The following is a 15,558-nucleotide window of genomic DNA, read 5'->3' as shown; positions in this document are numbered from 1 at the left end:
TCCTCATAATAAATCGCTCTATATATGTGTACTCACACACACACCCTACTGCTTCTGTTTCTCTGGAGACCCTGACTATTCCTGGAAGAGCTCACAAGATGCATATGCTTAAACCAATATTAACTACCAAGTGGACAAAAACAGTCATGAGCACAGGTGGAGGCATTTTCTCCTATATGAAAATCTATTCAGAAGCCAAATAATAATCAGAAGATGGCATAATGAATATGGAATAAGAGCAAAGGGAGGTAGCTGGAGCTAGGTATATTGCATCTGGGTCCTAATGAGACCAGAAAGAAAATCCTTGCCCCATGAGAATGCAAATCTGTAGCTACACACATATATATGCCCACTAGGTCTGGAGTGCTAAGAAAACATCAAACATTCTTGCTCTCTGAGTTCTCCTTCTAGGCTCTCTGTTGCTCCTCTCACACATTCTCTCTTCAGTCTATACAACTAATTAGATTTAAGAGTTCTTAATTACAGTCACACATTCCAAACAGGTCTTCTCGAACTTACACATCCAAATCAGATGACTAGTTTGAATTGTTCTTGTCACATCCAAGACACGTTTACTGATACTCTTTAGTTTTATGGAGGGTTCAATTCATCTGCTTTTCTTATGTCCGAGCCTTTGGAGGGAACCTCACTCTTCCGTGCAGTCTCTATTATTTCTTACACAGACTTTTCCGTAAAATACATACATACTTTAAAGTCAATTACAAACGTAGAGCTCCTTTAACAGCCATCACATGATTGGGGTTTTGTTGACTATCAGCTAAAAAGGGCCGATCAGTCTCGTCTGCCCTTGGCTAACCATCCCTCACACTTTCTGGTGATCATTGGGGGGAGGACCGGAAGAGGCTCTGGCATCGACGTCCCTCAAATTGAGGGCCCCAAATTGATTATCACGGCACTTCAGGTGGCCCAAATAGTTCCATTTCACAAACGTGTATTGAGCATCTACTACATTCCAGGCACTGTGATTATAATGGACTGCTTTACTTTTTGCCCTGAGGGAGCTACGAGAAGTTGATAAGTACTTCACAATTCAAGACAAATTAGGCAGCATTACTCCACAGCAAGTACTCAAAAAAAAGAAACTTGTTAAGGGAGTTTGTGAACCCTAGCAGCATAATATCAGGTTTACCTCAGGGCACTGAACCGTAGTGACTCGGTAACAGGAACTCTCCGTCTCTTGGTAGCTCCCCGCCCACACAGCCCAGACGCACAGCCTTCTAGGACCTGGGCGGGGCCAGCCTCGCTACGCCCGGGCCAATGCTCCGCCCACACGTTACTGCCCAGGAATCCCGGCCCTCATTGGCGGCGAAGGGAAACGATGAACCAATCCACATAGATCTTAACGCCCTCCTCTCGGGATCACTTCCGCCGCTGGGGTCATGTTCCTTCCGGCTTGCCCGGCATCGCTCGAGCCGCTGGAGCCAACATGGAGGAATACGCGCGTGAACCTTGGTAAGCCTCATTCGCTATTCTTGCCTTCCTTTTGCTCCTCTGCCCACGGCCCTCGTCCTCCCCTGTCCATTCTCCCGAGATGCAAGCCGAACTCAGCCTCAGGCTCGTCATCGTGGGCTTGGTAACTGTGGGCAGTGCGGACATGAGCGGCCAGTCGGGTTCCCAGCCCTGTACTTCCCTGGCCGCATGAGCCTCACCGTCCCCAACCCAGCACCCCTTTGACTTTGAGGTGGATAGTGAAGAGGTCCAGGCTTGGGCTCGATGGAGCCTCGGAACCTCCTCCCAGCGCAGGGCACCGTCGACCTTGTGCGGGGTCAGTAGTAGTCCAGTCTGCCCGCTGAGGTGACCTTGGACACGTCCCTACGCCTCGTTTTGCTTAGTTCCTACGTTGAGGAAGGGAAGATAGGTCTCTGAGGGAGTGCTATTCTTGAGGCTTATTTGTATCATATGTGTTCGTGGGGTGAAGCATATCGAATGAGTGGAACAGATTTTACCCAAGGGGATCTGAATAAGCCCTAGTAGGTCGGAGCCCCTTGGAATTCTGCTTTGGGGGAAGAGGGAGACAAAAATTACGTGGAAAACAGAGATAGGAACGTGTGTTTCTTGAAAAGACATAAACAGAAGTTCATCCATTCATTCAGCATTTATTGAGCGAGGGCTGTGTGCAAGCACTTGATTAGCTTCCAGGAATAAAAGCATGAATAAATCAAATAGATAATTATAAAGCAGTGTAATTGCTGTGAGAGAGAAAACCTAGGGTGTATGAGTTTAAAGCTTCTGGAATCATAAGTGAACAACCAAATCTTGATATTTGGGTTAATCACCTATTTTATTGTGTAAGAGCAAGATCCAAAGTGTCCTCAGGTTGTGTAAGTGCCTAGGACTTTTAAATTATTAACTTGCTAGCTAGCAGTAGCCCCGTTGCCTGCTTTGTGGTCTCCCTACTCCCCAAATGGTCTCCCTACTCCCCAAAAGGATATATATGCTTCAGTGCCTGCTGGCTCTTCAAACTTACCTTCTTCAAAGGCAGTTATCCCCCTTCCTGTCTTGTGCTTAGATATGCAGGACTCGGTACACTGTAATCTGCTGTTGGATATGGTATAATGATACAGGTTAGCAGGGGGGATAAAAGTATTTCACTTTATTGAGTTTAAAATCTTATAAAAATAATGTTTTCATTTGTTAAACCTTTGCTTTCTCTTACTTAGTACATACATCCTCTGTTATCTGGTTAGTTTTATAGTCAAAACTGCTTTGATCTTCTCACTACCCTCTCTGGTTAAAGAATTTTCTCAAGTCATCCACGTTCAAAACTGAGCCTCTCTGTTCATCTATAAAATGGAATATTCTTTTGCAAAGTTAAAATATTAGGTATTCTATAAGAAAATAACCTAGCTTTCTTGGAATTCATAGGTTTTTGTTTGCATTATAGGGCACCCAAAACATAGGTGATACTTAATAAATGGTAATGTTTAATCTTTTTACTGTTAGTTATTGGTTCACTGTTGCCTGCCTTTGTCTGGCATTTACGTTCTTTCAGAGTCTGGCTTCAATCTTCCTGTCGTGTAGCCCATAACTTCTCTGCAGGAACATTTTGATTTAGCCAGACTTTGTTCATACTATTTCCATCTCACCTTTGTTTCAGACATCCTCTCTTAGAATACTCTGGATGTTCTCTAATCTGAATCTTGCTGTTCTTTATTAAATTTTTAATGCTTGTTTATTTCAACTAATTATAAGATCATTTAGGCCAAAAAACAAGTCTTAGACTTATTAGATCCCCAGCCCTTTTATATTTTTTTGCATGCCCACATGGAGACTTATTTTTTTTCTCTTTACTGGCCCCCCACTGACTGAAGGAGTTGCTAATTTATTCTCTTTTGCCTTCCTTCCTTAACTTCCTATTATTGTTTTTATTACCATTTTAAAGAAGTTTTCCTAAGGCTTTGTCTTTCAGAGCACTGCTTCTCAAGCTTTTAAAATGTAATCAAGTCACCTGTGGATCTGTTAAAAAGTAGATTCTGATTCAGTAAGTCCTGAGTGGAGTTCAAGAGTTTGCATTTCTAGCAAGCTCCTGTTAATTTTGCTTCTTTTATTACCACACTTTGGGTGACAAGACCCTAAAGCATCCTGCTAACAATTGGAATATCTGCTGCATGAGATAGTCATTCTGTAGGAGGTCCTGATTTGTATTATAGTTGAAAAGGGTATGGTGTTTGGACTTCAGGTCTTTGTATTTCTATCTGGTAAAGTTAGAAATTACTCATTCAGATTCTCCAGCAGCAACAGTATTCATATTTACAAGTTTGAGAGCAGGTAGATTACCCATAGACTCATTATAGTACTTGTCCCTTAAGACGTAGATAAAGAATTTTTTTTCACTTATAATGGGTTGAAACTGAATTTAACTACTCACAGATTTATAAGCCAGATTCCTAGAATAGGTAGTTTTGTTCTACTGATTGAATTACTCAGATTTCAGTGTGTTGCATAAGTTAGGGTGCTATATTTGGAGGCTGGATTTACAAATTTAACCTCTAATTGTTGGATATTAGAGTTTTCCGATGTGTTAACTGGATCTGATGCAAACTAAAGTTTCAAATGCTTACTTGGACTTAATAAACCAGAAAGAACTGTAGATCTTTTAAAATTAAAAAAAAATTTTGGTCTGCAGCCATTGAATTTTCACTGGGTCTCAGTTTTAAAATTTATTGCTGTTACTGCTGCTGGAGAGCTTACCCTGATCTCTAGAAGACTGAATCAGCGTTGTTGATTATAATGTAATTTCCTGTGCTTTTACACAGTGCCCAACTTATAACAGATGTGATAATTGTTGAATGAATAAAGTGCTATTAAGAGTAGGGAGTTAAGGGCTAGCCCATGGCTCACTTGGGAGAGTGTGGTGCTGATAACAGCAAGGCCACAGGTTCGAATCCCTATATAGGGATGGCCAGTTGGCTCACTTGGGAGAGTGTGGTGCTGATAAGAGCAAGGCCACAGTTTCTAATCCCTATATAGGGATGGCCAGTTAGCTCACTTGGGAGAGCGTGGTGCTGACAATATCAAGTCAAGGGTTAAGATCCCCTTACTGGTCATCTTTTATAAAAGAAAAAAAAAAAAGTAGGGAATTAATGCCACTCCCATTCCTTCTGGGTTAGATGACTTGGTAACTTGGGGATGAACAGGTAGGAGTATGTTCTGAATCCTTTGTATTTTATAGGCCAAGTGTTTGTTAGTTGCGGTGGGCCCTCTACTGGAATTGGTTGCATCCCTTATGGTGTTAGCAAAGAAGGTTTTATGGTTTATGAATGAGAAATATAGTCATCTTTTTTTTCTTTTTTTTGTTCTTAGCCCCTGGCGAATTGTGGATGACTGTGGTGGGGCCTTTACAATGGGTACCATAGGTGGTGGTATCTTTCAAGCAATCAAAGGTTTTCGCAATTCTCCAGTGGTAAGTGGGTGAATAAATATCATATTATCACTCAGAACCTGGGTTCGGTAATATTACTGGTGGTCCCATCAGTGGGTTAAAAATGAATTATACTTCTAGTATATTTTTGGTTGCTTCTTTTTGTTTTGTTATAGGGAGTAAACCACAGACTACGAGGGAGTTTGACAGCTATTAAAACTAGAGCTCCGCAGTTGGGAGGTGAGCAGAAGTTCTCGTTTGTACTCCAGACTAATTCATTGTTGTTTTTTATTTGAAAATGGGGCTATGTTTTTTCTTCTTTTGAGATTATACCAATTAGTGATTTTAGTTTGGTCTAATGGCTTGTCACTAATATCCCTGTAAGTTCCTCTTGATATGTGGTTTGTTTGGAAAGTTAACTTGAATCATTGTATCCATTTGAAATTTTGTCTCTATCCTTCAGATACTTAGTAATCTTTTTTTTTTTTTTTCTTCTGGAGAAAGAAGACTGTTTAAAGCTTAGGTTTGTGAGAGTCAGGAATGATAGGTTCTGAGGTAACAAAAAGCTGAGTAGAATATGATCTGAAGGATTGGGGTTTCATGAGAGAGAAACTGACTGAGGTGATTGGGTTCTTCTCCAGGGTTAGTTTTTGGACATTGCGTAGACGTCAATGCAAAATTTGAGAAGATTATATGCATTGCACTTTTTTTTTTTTTCTTTTTTGTGACCGGTAAGGGAATCGCAACCCTTGGCTTGGGGTCTCCCGCACCGCGCTCAGCCAGTGAGCGCACCGGCCATCCCTATATAGGATCCGAACCCGCGGCGGGAGCACCACTGCGCTCCCAGCACCGCACTCTCCTGAGTGAGCCACGGGGTCGGCCCTGCATTGCACTTTTTAAATGTGGTTATTCAGAAGCTGGGAGAAAGGAGATGGCAAAAAAGTTTGGAGGTTATTTTCGCTTACAAAGATATAGTCAGATTGGCAAGACTGTACATAAGACATGAAAAAAGACAATACTTCAGTCATTCCTTAGAAATTTTGTGCATCAGAATAATCTTTTTATCATATTTTTCTTTAGAAGAAAGTAGCTAAGAGCTACCATTTATTAAATGCTTACTAATTGCCAAGCACTCTGCTAAGTATTTTGCAGCATTATTTTATTTAATCTTAACAGCAGTGAAAGAGGTTAGTACTATTATTATCCCCATTTTCCACATGAGGATATTGAGGCCAAAGGGTTGACATGATGGTATATCTTTTCCCTTTTTTTCCCCTCAGTAATAATTGTACACCCTGGACAGTAAATAGTGACTAATTTTCCTCTACTTTGATGGTTACTATGTTGTTCAAGAATGATAAGTAGTAGTAAAGTACACACCAAACCCTGAACCTCCAGTATATGTAGAAGCCATACAGGTTTTTACGTATGTTTTGAGAAGCTGCTTCTTATCTATCACCTTATGCATTCTCAACAAGTTAAAAAACAATCAGGGGCTAGCCAGTTAGCTCAGTTGGTTAGAATGTAGCCTTATAACACTAAGGTCACAGGTTTGCTATCCCATACCAGCCGGGGCCAAAGAAAAAAACAATCAGGTAACTGTCATTGCCAAGAGAAGCCTAAGAAGACATGGCAACTAAATATAATGTGTTATCCTGGAACAAAAAAAGGACATAAAAACTAAGGAAGTCTGAATTAAGTATGGACTTCAGTTAATAGTAATGTATCAATATTGGGCTATTAGTTGTGACAAATGCCCCATACTAATTTGGATGTTAATAATAGGGGACACTAGGTGTGGGATATATGGATACTATCTTCACAAGTTTTCTAAGTAAATCTAAATATAAAATTATTCTAAAATTAGAAGTTTATTTTAAAAAATCAATGTGAAGTAGAAGAAGAGTAAGTGGTGATATGTGTGAATTGGAATCATCCGTTTCAAATCCTTGGGATCAGCCTTTTGTAGGAAACCACTGAGAAGTCCTTATGGTGTCTTGAATTCGAAAAATACCAAATGACATTTTCAATTTAATTCAATAAGCATTTGCTAAGGCCTTCAAATAAAGATCCAGAGACAGGCATCATGGAAAAATCTATAGTTGTGTCCTGAAAGGTCTTATATTTATGGTTTTGACATGTCCCTATTGTTTTTTGAGCATTTTCTTGCCTTTGGGGGGGGGGGGGGCAGCTGGCCAGTACAGGGATCCAAACCCTTGACTTTGGTGTTATAAACTACGCTGTAACCAACTGAGCTAACTGATTGGCCATTTGCATTTTGAAACAAGATATTCCAGGTTCATCTTGTGCTTTTCCTGCCCTAGCCATGAGGTTAGCCATTTCTCCAAGGAGCCCTGGTACCTTTTAGTTGAGAATGACATCTAAAAGCCAAAATCAGGGCACTAAGTGTATTATCACTTCTGGGATATTGCTGATCCCGGGCCCTCTTTGTAATAAGAGTTTAGGAATATATGTGTGTCCATATGCATATATACGACGGTACTTACAAAAGTTTGTAGAAAAATAAAATTGAAAGGTAATACAAGGTCAAGAATTTGGATCCCTGTAGCAGCCAGCCACCAAAAAAAAAAAAAAGATAATCTTTTCATGAACTTTTTGAAGTACCCTCATATAAACACACACACTCACTAACCATATAGATATACATACACATTTAATCTATATTTCTATATATCTATACGTATTGAACATCATAAGTTCACATTGATACCTCTTAATTCTCACTGAGCCTCACAAGGTTCATTATTTTTCTCCCTTTTCATATATATGCCTCCCTCCTTTCCCTGCTTGGGCTATGGCACCCCACACCAGGCTGCCCTTCCACATGAATGCAGCACTTCATGCCAGGCTGCCCTTCCACATGGATGCAACACTTCATGCCAGGCTGCCCTTCCTTATGAGCCACTCCTCACTCTGCTCGGGCTCTAACACATTGTGCAAGGCTGTCCAGGAGTGTGTATATCCTCACCTTGCTCTGGCTCCTCATAGCAGGTTACCTGTCTGCATGGACACCCTCCTCCCACTGCTTGGACTTAAACACTTCATTCTCATCAATAACTATAGCTTCCTGTCTGACAGTGGACTAAAGGCAAAATGTCTACTAAACTGAGAAGGTATCTTTTTTATTTTTTGTATTTTTTTGGCGGGTGGCTGCTATGAGGATCTGAACTCTTAATGTTGGTGTGTGAAGGTATCTTGAGATTGAAAAATGAAATAGGCAATCCCATGAAGTAAAGCAAAGAATTTTATTAGGGTTACTTCCATACAGAATGATGGATCAAGTGGGCCACAACCCAGAGGTACATGCAAGTTTTCTCAGCACCACCTTCCAGGCAAGCCAAAGTTTATATAGGCAGTCCATATGAAGTAGCGGAGAGGAAAAAGCCAAGAGGCAATTTCTTATTTTATTTTATTGTTTTTTAAATTTTTATTGAATCAAAATTGATTATACATATTTTGGGGGTTCAATATTGAGATATGTTGATCAAATCAATATTACTAGCATAGATATTGTTACAAATCATAATTATTCTTTATGCCCCTTGTCCAATCTCTCCCCCCTGCTACCCTCTTCCCCCCTCCCTCCCCCCTTCTCCCCTCTAATTGCCCTAGATTTCTTCTCTCCTTCTGAAAGAAAAATGGTTACTCTGTTGATTTGTTGCTTAGATGATCTGTCCAATGCTGAGACATATGGTCAGGTCCCCCAATATTATCATAGAGCAGATGCTTCTGTCACTCTGAAATGGACTTTGTGGAGAGAGACATCCTCTTCTTTATCTCTGCTGGTGACTCCTTGTGTCAGTGCACTTCAGTGGCTGGTGGACCTTCTGCGTGGTGGTTGTGGCATCTAGCTGCTTTCACGGCAGCCATGGTTATGGTGGTGGCTGTGGTGGGTCACCCACATGGAGGTGATGTTTTTGGCATGCTCCTTGGCGCTGGTGGTATGCCTGGCTGTGGGGAGTGTCTGGTCCACAGCTCCATGCCTCGGGTTCCCAGGTGGGCCCCAAGGTGCTGGCACAGTGTGCCAGGTTGTGGAAGGGGGGGTCCAGTCCCCGACTCCATACCTTGGGTCCCCAGGCGGGCCCCAAGGTGCTGGTGCAATGCGCCTGGTTCTGGGAGGGGGGTCCAGTTCCTGGTTCTATACGTTGGGTCCCTGGGCGGGCACTGAGGTGCTGGCGCTGTATGCCTGGTTGTGGGAGGGGAGTCCGGTCCCCTTCTCCATGCCTCGAGTCCCCAGGAGGACTCTGAGGCACTGGTGGTGTGCCTGGGCTGGAAGTAATTTTTTGTCCTTTGCTTACTTCTTAAACGCACGAACTTCCTGTGGGAACCAGTACTTGAGCTATGTGGTTGAGCTAAATTGCTGCTTTGCTGCTGTTTCCCTAGGGAAGACTTTCTCTGCAGCTCAGGTTTAGTGGTTGACTGTATAGGTACTTCCAGCTCTCCAGAGACCTGATGCACCTGGGTTGTGTAGAAACTCTGATCTGGGCCTGAGTCTTCATCAAACTGCATCCCATGCAATTCTGCATTCCCAACCAGTCTCCTCTGAGTGGTCCTGTGCTGATTGGGGGGCAGATCAGCTGTCCTTGCTGTGTCCCAGTGTTCTCCTGGTGGGCCCGTCTCCCCCACTGCCCGTGCTCCAAACACTTCCCATGGGATGGGCCCTGCACTGGTCCCTTGTGATGACTCACTAGCCTCTGACAGGCTCCCCTTTTACAGCGGTTCTGGTTCCTCACTCCTGCGTGGATCCACGGGAACCCTATTAGTGGTCTTGCTGTCCTGGGGGCCGCCAAGTCTCTCTTTTCGCCTGCCGCCTCCAAGTAACTCCATCTGAAGGGCACAGCTGCGGCTTCTGCAGGCTCCTGCTCGATGTGCTCAGCAACTGGAGCCTTAAAGTGCCTGCAGCCTGAAAAGCTCAGATCAGTTTTTTCTTTCTCTTATCGTGGTTTCTCCTGCTTTCATGAACTCCGTAGGTCTCTCCTCCACTTCCCGAGCTCCAGCAGCCCCAGCTTGGCTGATGCTACCATTTTTATAGTTGTAAATTGGTTGATTTGTGGGAGAGAGTGACACTGAGGACTGTCTTTTCCACCATCTTGACCAGAACCGAAAGAGGCAATTTCTAATAAGAAACAAGCTAACATCACTAACTCCAAATACCTTATGACAGTGATTATTATTATCTTTCGTGGTCATGATGCAGATAACCAGACTGGCTATTGCCATACCAATACTTAATCATTAAGTTCCTTCTTCGTAGTCAGCAAGCTGTTTCTACCTATTGTTCTAACTACCTTACCCCTAGTTACTGTGAGCAAGGTTCACACAAAGGACATAGCCAGGGGTAAGGGCTTCAAGATGGAGTAAGCTGTGCTGACAGTCTCACACTTAACTCTGGCAGTGATTCTTGGGGGATGGAGAGATTTCAGACTCTTGTGAGGAAGTGAGAGAGTCTTGTCTAAAAACTTTACTGAGGTAATTTTAATATACTAGACATCATAGCTCTCTCCCAGGGCATAGAATTACTGAGTTAGGAGAAAGAACTAGTTTATTTGTATATGGTATCTAATATTGGACCAAAAATAAGTGGGCTCATGCTGTACTTCAACTGGTATTATCTAGTAGATTTAACTGATAATGTGAGAGCTAAGAAAAGATACTGGAGATGATCTGGTGTAGACATTTGGTGGAACCCTGTTTATTGCTCTTGTTAACACACCCTATTATCTACTACCTTGAGATCTCAGTGGTAAAGAATAAAGTGACTAGGGCTCTTTTGTGTGGTTTTTCTTCTTTCTTTAATCTTATTAAATATAGCAGCTCTTTTTATGTGATACAAGTTTTGTGTATTCATTTTAGAAGATTTGGAAAACAGACAAAGCACAAAGAAATTAAATAATCTGTTATGTCACCCAGAAATGCTGAAAATTAAAATCTTGTTGTCTTTCTAGATTTTGTTTGTACTTGTATATGTATGTGTGTGGGTCTTTGTTTTTTATTTTACAAAATTGTTTTCGTGTTTAGGTAGAGTTTAAGTGTAAAGAAATCTGCTATTTTTAGATTTGTGCTTGAGGAACAAAGAAAGAAAGGAGGGAGGAAAGGTAATTTCCATACCCTTGATGTTCTATAATTCCATTTATGTCATTCGTTTGCCACTTCCAGAAGTTTGGGTTACAGCTGACATTTCAGAATAGCTGGATTTCTTTCATATTCCCATCAGTGATTTTCATAGAGTAGATGCTCGGTGACACTTAATGAAGAAAGGAAAAAATAAAGGTAAGTAAATCTATAAAAGAAAAGGAGAAGGAAGGAGGAAGCGGGGTGGTTTGGTTTTGTTTATTGCTGTTTAAACAGACATACGTTGTTCTGAAAGGGTGATTTGCATGTTTTTAGACATATGCAGCCTGACTCTGTTTAGGCCTAGCTTATTTCTTTTAGGCTCTGGGCCACTGCTAATTTTCCAGCTGATATAATACAATCCAAGCTTTATTCAAAAGATAAGTACTCTGACTTTTGTTCAGTGTTTATTCCAACCTGTTTGTATTTGTTTGGAGTATGAGAGTTTTGAGGATATAGTGAGTGTTAAATTTATTTTTTTACTATAACATTTTAAGTAGCATGTGAAACACTGAAATTTAATTCCGTGTTTGTTTGTTTTTAAAATAAAATAGGTAGCTTCGCAATTTGGGGAGGTCTGTTTTCCATGATCGACTGCAGTATGGTTCAAGTCAGAGGAAAAGAAGATCCCTGGAACTCCATCACAAGTGGTGCCTTAACAGGAGCCATACTGGCAGCAAGAAGTATGCAGTCCTTATAGACATACTAGTAGAAGCCAGACTTTTTGGAAAAATCTCATCTGTCTTAATTTAATGACATCTGTGATGTGTTAAACTGAGCATCACTTAATTTGGTAGAGCATGAATATATATGGTTCTTTTTCAAAGTTAGAGGATCTTTGATTTGGAATGTTTGAGAATGGAGAGCATGGAGTTCTAACCTGTATGTTAAAGTGGTTTAGAGCACTTTAGGTCCTAGTTCTGCTGTGTTTATTAGCTGTGTGACTGGGCTACTTAACTTTTTTGTGTTGTAGTTTCCTCATCAGTACTCTGAAATTAATAATGGTACCTGCCACAAAGGGGTGTTATGAATAAAGAGCTTAGAACCATCTTCTGGATCTTTGGGACAGAGGGCAACCCAGAATTCCTTTGGGCTTAGTGTTTAGACCAGTGTTTAGACTTAGTGTTTTCCTTTCTGTAAAAAGCCAGATGGTAAATACTTTAGTTGTGTGACCTTTGTCACAACTACTCAATTCTGCTGTCATAGCATGAAAGCAGCCAAAGATGGTACATAAATGAGAGAGCATGCATTTGCAAAAATAGTGGGGTGCATCTGGCCTGTTGGCCATAGTTTACTGACTGAGGGTCTTAGAGAATGAGAAAGAGGATTTGGGAATGGAGGTATCATGTAGCCCATAGGGACGGCTCCTTTCTTTATTATATCTCATAGTAAACTGATTTCTATTAAAGTAATCTCTTTGCTATTAATGTCTTCAGATGGACCAGTGGCCATGGTTGGGTCAGCCGCAATGGGTGGCATTCTCCTAGCTTTAATTGAAGGAGCTGGTATCTTGTTGACAAGATTTGCCTCTGCACAATTTCCCAATGGTGAGTCTTCTTTCTACTTATTACCGTAGCTCAGACATTTTGGAATGGCTTTCTTATGGTAAGAAAAAATATTTTGTCTGCTAAAATGTGGTAGTTTGTGATTTCTATTTTATGTATTAAATGGTACTATTTCAGATAGTGTTTCTTGCTTTGAAGAAAATAGTTGTAGAAAGTGACTCATGTTTGGGAGGGTCACTTTAGGGTTCACAGGGAAAAATCTCTGTGTAGTTGGTAATGTAATTTGTTGTTAATTAATTATTCCTCTTATCTGATGCATAGGGGAAAAGTTAAATTGTGGCCTAAATGACCATCGCATGGTTATGGAATATCTGCTGAGCCATTAACTTGTATAGTTTCATGTAACTATCAAAAAATACAGTGTCTAAATGACAACATCCCTTGACATTAGAAGGAAGCAGGAAGATATCGTGAGGATTATGAGTTGTAGTGAAGTTGAACTGGCATCTCAGTACGGAAATATGTAGAATAGTGATACCTGCTGAAAATAATTTTTGGAGCTTGGAAAAAATTAAGCATATAGAGTTAGGAATAGATCATACCTTCCAATTTGATTTGATTTCCCTATGGCACCTAGTGAGAGATTATCTTTTTTGGCACAATTTTCAAGCACACTACTCATTAGATGCCTATGGGATGATCTAGATGACTGCATGGACCATATGTTTCTGTTTTCAATCATTACTTCTCTGTTATAGTGGTCACTTTCTAATTTTGCTTTTTAGTTTGTTTTGACTACATAAAACATGAAAAGAATTCCATATTTTCAGAAATTCAGAGATGGATCTAACAAAAACTTAAATAGTTACATTGTCTTATAGAAATTAGCCTTGGTTACTTGGCTTTAGACTTTTTCCTCAGAGGGAATCTTCTTTTGAGTAATCAAAACTCAGCATTTATATAGAAGTAACCTAAAAGAGGTACATTTTATTTTTAGACTAAAGATGTGTTTCAGAAAATCTGTGTAGTGGGAAATCTTTGAGAAGTTAATCATATTTTTCCAGTTAACTTACATGAAAAAGTTCTTAAAACGGTGATAAAATATTCAATGGAGCTATATCTAAATAATAGTCTTTGCTTTATCTTTTTTACCCAGTATCTTCTCAAGTTTTCCTTAATGAACACATATTGCTTATATAGTGAAATAAAAACATATCATTAGAATGAAGGACTTGGAAAGCTTCAGGGAATTTTGCCACTGCCTCCTTTCTCCCTTCCTTCTAGATATTTTTTAGTGTGCTTCAGTTTCCCTAAAGAAAAAAAGATTGATTATACCCCTAAAAGTCTTTTTTCCTTAGTTCACAGGCCCTTCCATCCTTTGAAAACTAAAACTGCAAGACTTTGTTCTACAGCAAGCTAGGAGATATCTTCCCATTTCAAAGCTCATTTCATACTTAATTGGTTATATAAATTTGATTACCAAGTTCTCTTAAAACATGACTAAGGTACTTAAACTTTGTGAAAATAATTTTAAATAGCTACTGAAAAAATGTGTCAAGAAGTGGGAGAGATTCTTCCAATCTTGATATGGCAGCTTGTTATAGCAATTGCTTGAAAAACTTGAATATTGCTTCTTGCTATAATTAATCCATCTGACTTGCCTGCTGTAGCATTTGAGAGCTGTTCATTCTGGAACATAAGGGAAGCCAGTCTGTCATGTGTTTCACCAAATTCAAAGGTTCTCCAGTACTCTAATGGGAATTAGGCAGATCTGTAAAGAAATTCAGATTACAGCTCTAATGTAGCACATAATTTTTGAATTGATTGATTTACATTCTACAAAGATTTATGCCTTTTAATTATATACTATTCAGATGATTTTTAAACTTCTTTTTATTTCCTAATTATAGGTCCTCAGTTTGCTGAAGACCCCTCCCAGTTGCCTTCAACTCAGTTACCGTCCTCACCTTTTGGAGACTATCGACAATATCAGTAGGACTTCTTTCGTAGGATTTCTTTAACAGAATGAGCTGTAGTTCAAGAAGGATTTCAGAAGATCAAGTTACAATCTGTTTTTAAAAGCATAGGTGGAACAACTACGGCCAAATAGCTATGAAGAGACATTTAGCACTTTTTTCTATTTAAAGAAACATTGGGAGGGGAGTGTTAAAAGATAATACATTTATTTATTCACACTTGGATTGCATTTGTGATCAAAATAAATGTCCAATATCATTAAAAGAAAATATAATAAGTGCTTAAGAAGATGAAGGACCAAAGGGCAAATACAGTGAAACGTGACCATCATTCCTTGGGGACCTCTACCTGGTTTTGTATGTTCTGTTATTCAAACAATAAAAAGCTCCTGGAACTTACTCTTTCTTACTTTTCATACTCACATATTTCACTTAGTGCATGTTTTATAGTTAGTTCCTCATCTTACTTGAAGTGAATTATATATGAGAAGAATTATGTAGAGTCAACATGTATCATTTCACAGTAAAATGCTTTATGGATTGAAGGGTATGATAAAATATTTATTCTTTTACCTGAAAGTAAAATATGCTATGTCTTGGTTTTGAGTATGTTGGATACAAAACTACCCTTTAGTGCTAGTGTCTTGATTCCTGATCATTGGAAACCTCACCAGCAGGGCTGGTTGGTTAGCTCAGTTGGTTAGAGTACAGCCTTATAACACCAAGGTCAGGGGTTCAGATCCCTGTACCAGCCAGCCAGCAAAAGAAAAGAAAAAAGATAGAAACCTCACCAGAAACAACTTGCTTCCAATATACCTAATTCTATGAGAAGAATTCATGGAGGGTACAGTGGCACTGTGAAAGAAAGTTTGGTATTGTGTGCTTGAATATAAAATATATGCTGTTTTTAATGTGTTCCAAGTCCCTAAAGCTGATCTTCATAAAGTGTGTGCTTTGGGGTCTGGTTGGGCCTGGAAAATAGCTTAGCACTTCAGAATAGGCCATTTTCCTGATTGTATTGTAAGTGATGTGTGGCCTTATGGAAGGCATAGTGATAGTAATT

At 40.0% G+C, this 15,558-nt stretch overlaps 1 protein-coding gene across 1 annotated transcript; it reads left to right on the top strand.

Moving 5' to 3' along the window:
* Nucleotides 1–1,396: 1,396 nt before the first annotated feature.
* Nucleotides 1,397–14,894, top strand: TIMM17A (translocase of inner mitochondrial membrane 17A). The gene is made up of 6 exons (XM_063115041.1): nt 1,397–1,473; nt 4,825–4,924; nt 5,059–5,122; nt 11,569–11,697; nt 12,451–12,561; nt 14,430–14,894. Exons 1-6 carry the CDS (start codon nt 1,448–1,450, stop codon nt 14,513–14,515), a joined length of 516 nt encoding a protein of 171 aa, XP_062971111.1. The 5' UTR covers nt 1,397–1,447; the 3' UTR covers nt 14,516–14,894.
* The last annotated feature ends 664 nt before the right edge of the window (nt 14,895–15,558 follow it).

Source organism: Cynocephalus volans, chromosome 11 (genome assembly GCF_027409185.1).
Source record: "Cynocephalus volans isolate mCynVol1 chromosome 11, mCynVol1.pri, whole genome shotgun sequence".
Classification (NCBI taxonomy): Eukaryota; Metazoa; Chordata; class Mammalia; order Dermoptera; family Cynocephalidae; genus Cynocephalus; species Cynocephalus volans.
Note: the sequence above shows the minus strand (reverse complement) of the source record. Positions and strands in the feature narration are given on the sequence as shown.

Bases quoted from the DNA above. Each gene is read 5' to 3' on its own strand.
- TIMM17A (XM_063115041.1), top strand. From the start codon at position 1,448: ATGGAGGAATACGCGCGTGAACCTTG. The intron at 1,474-4,824 runs GTAAGCCTCATT...TTTTGTTCTTAG, and splicing joins GAATACGCGCGTGAACCTTG to CCCCTGGCGAATTGTGGATG. The intron at 5,123-11,568 runs GTGAGCAGAAGT...AAAATAAAATAG, and splicing joins TAGAGCTCCGCAGTTGGGAG to GTAGCTTCGCAATTTGGGGA.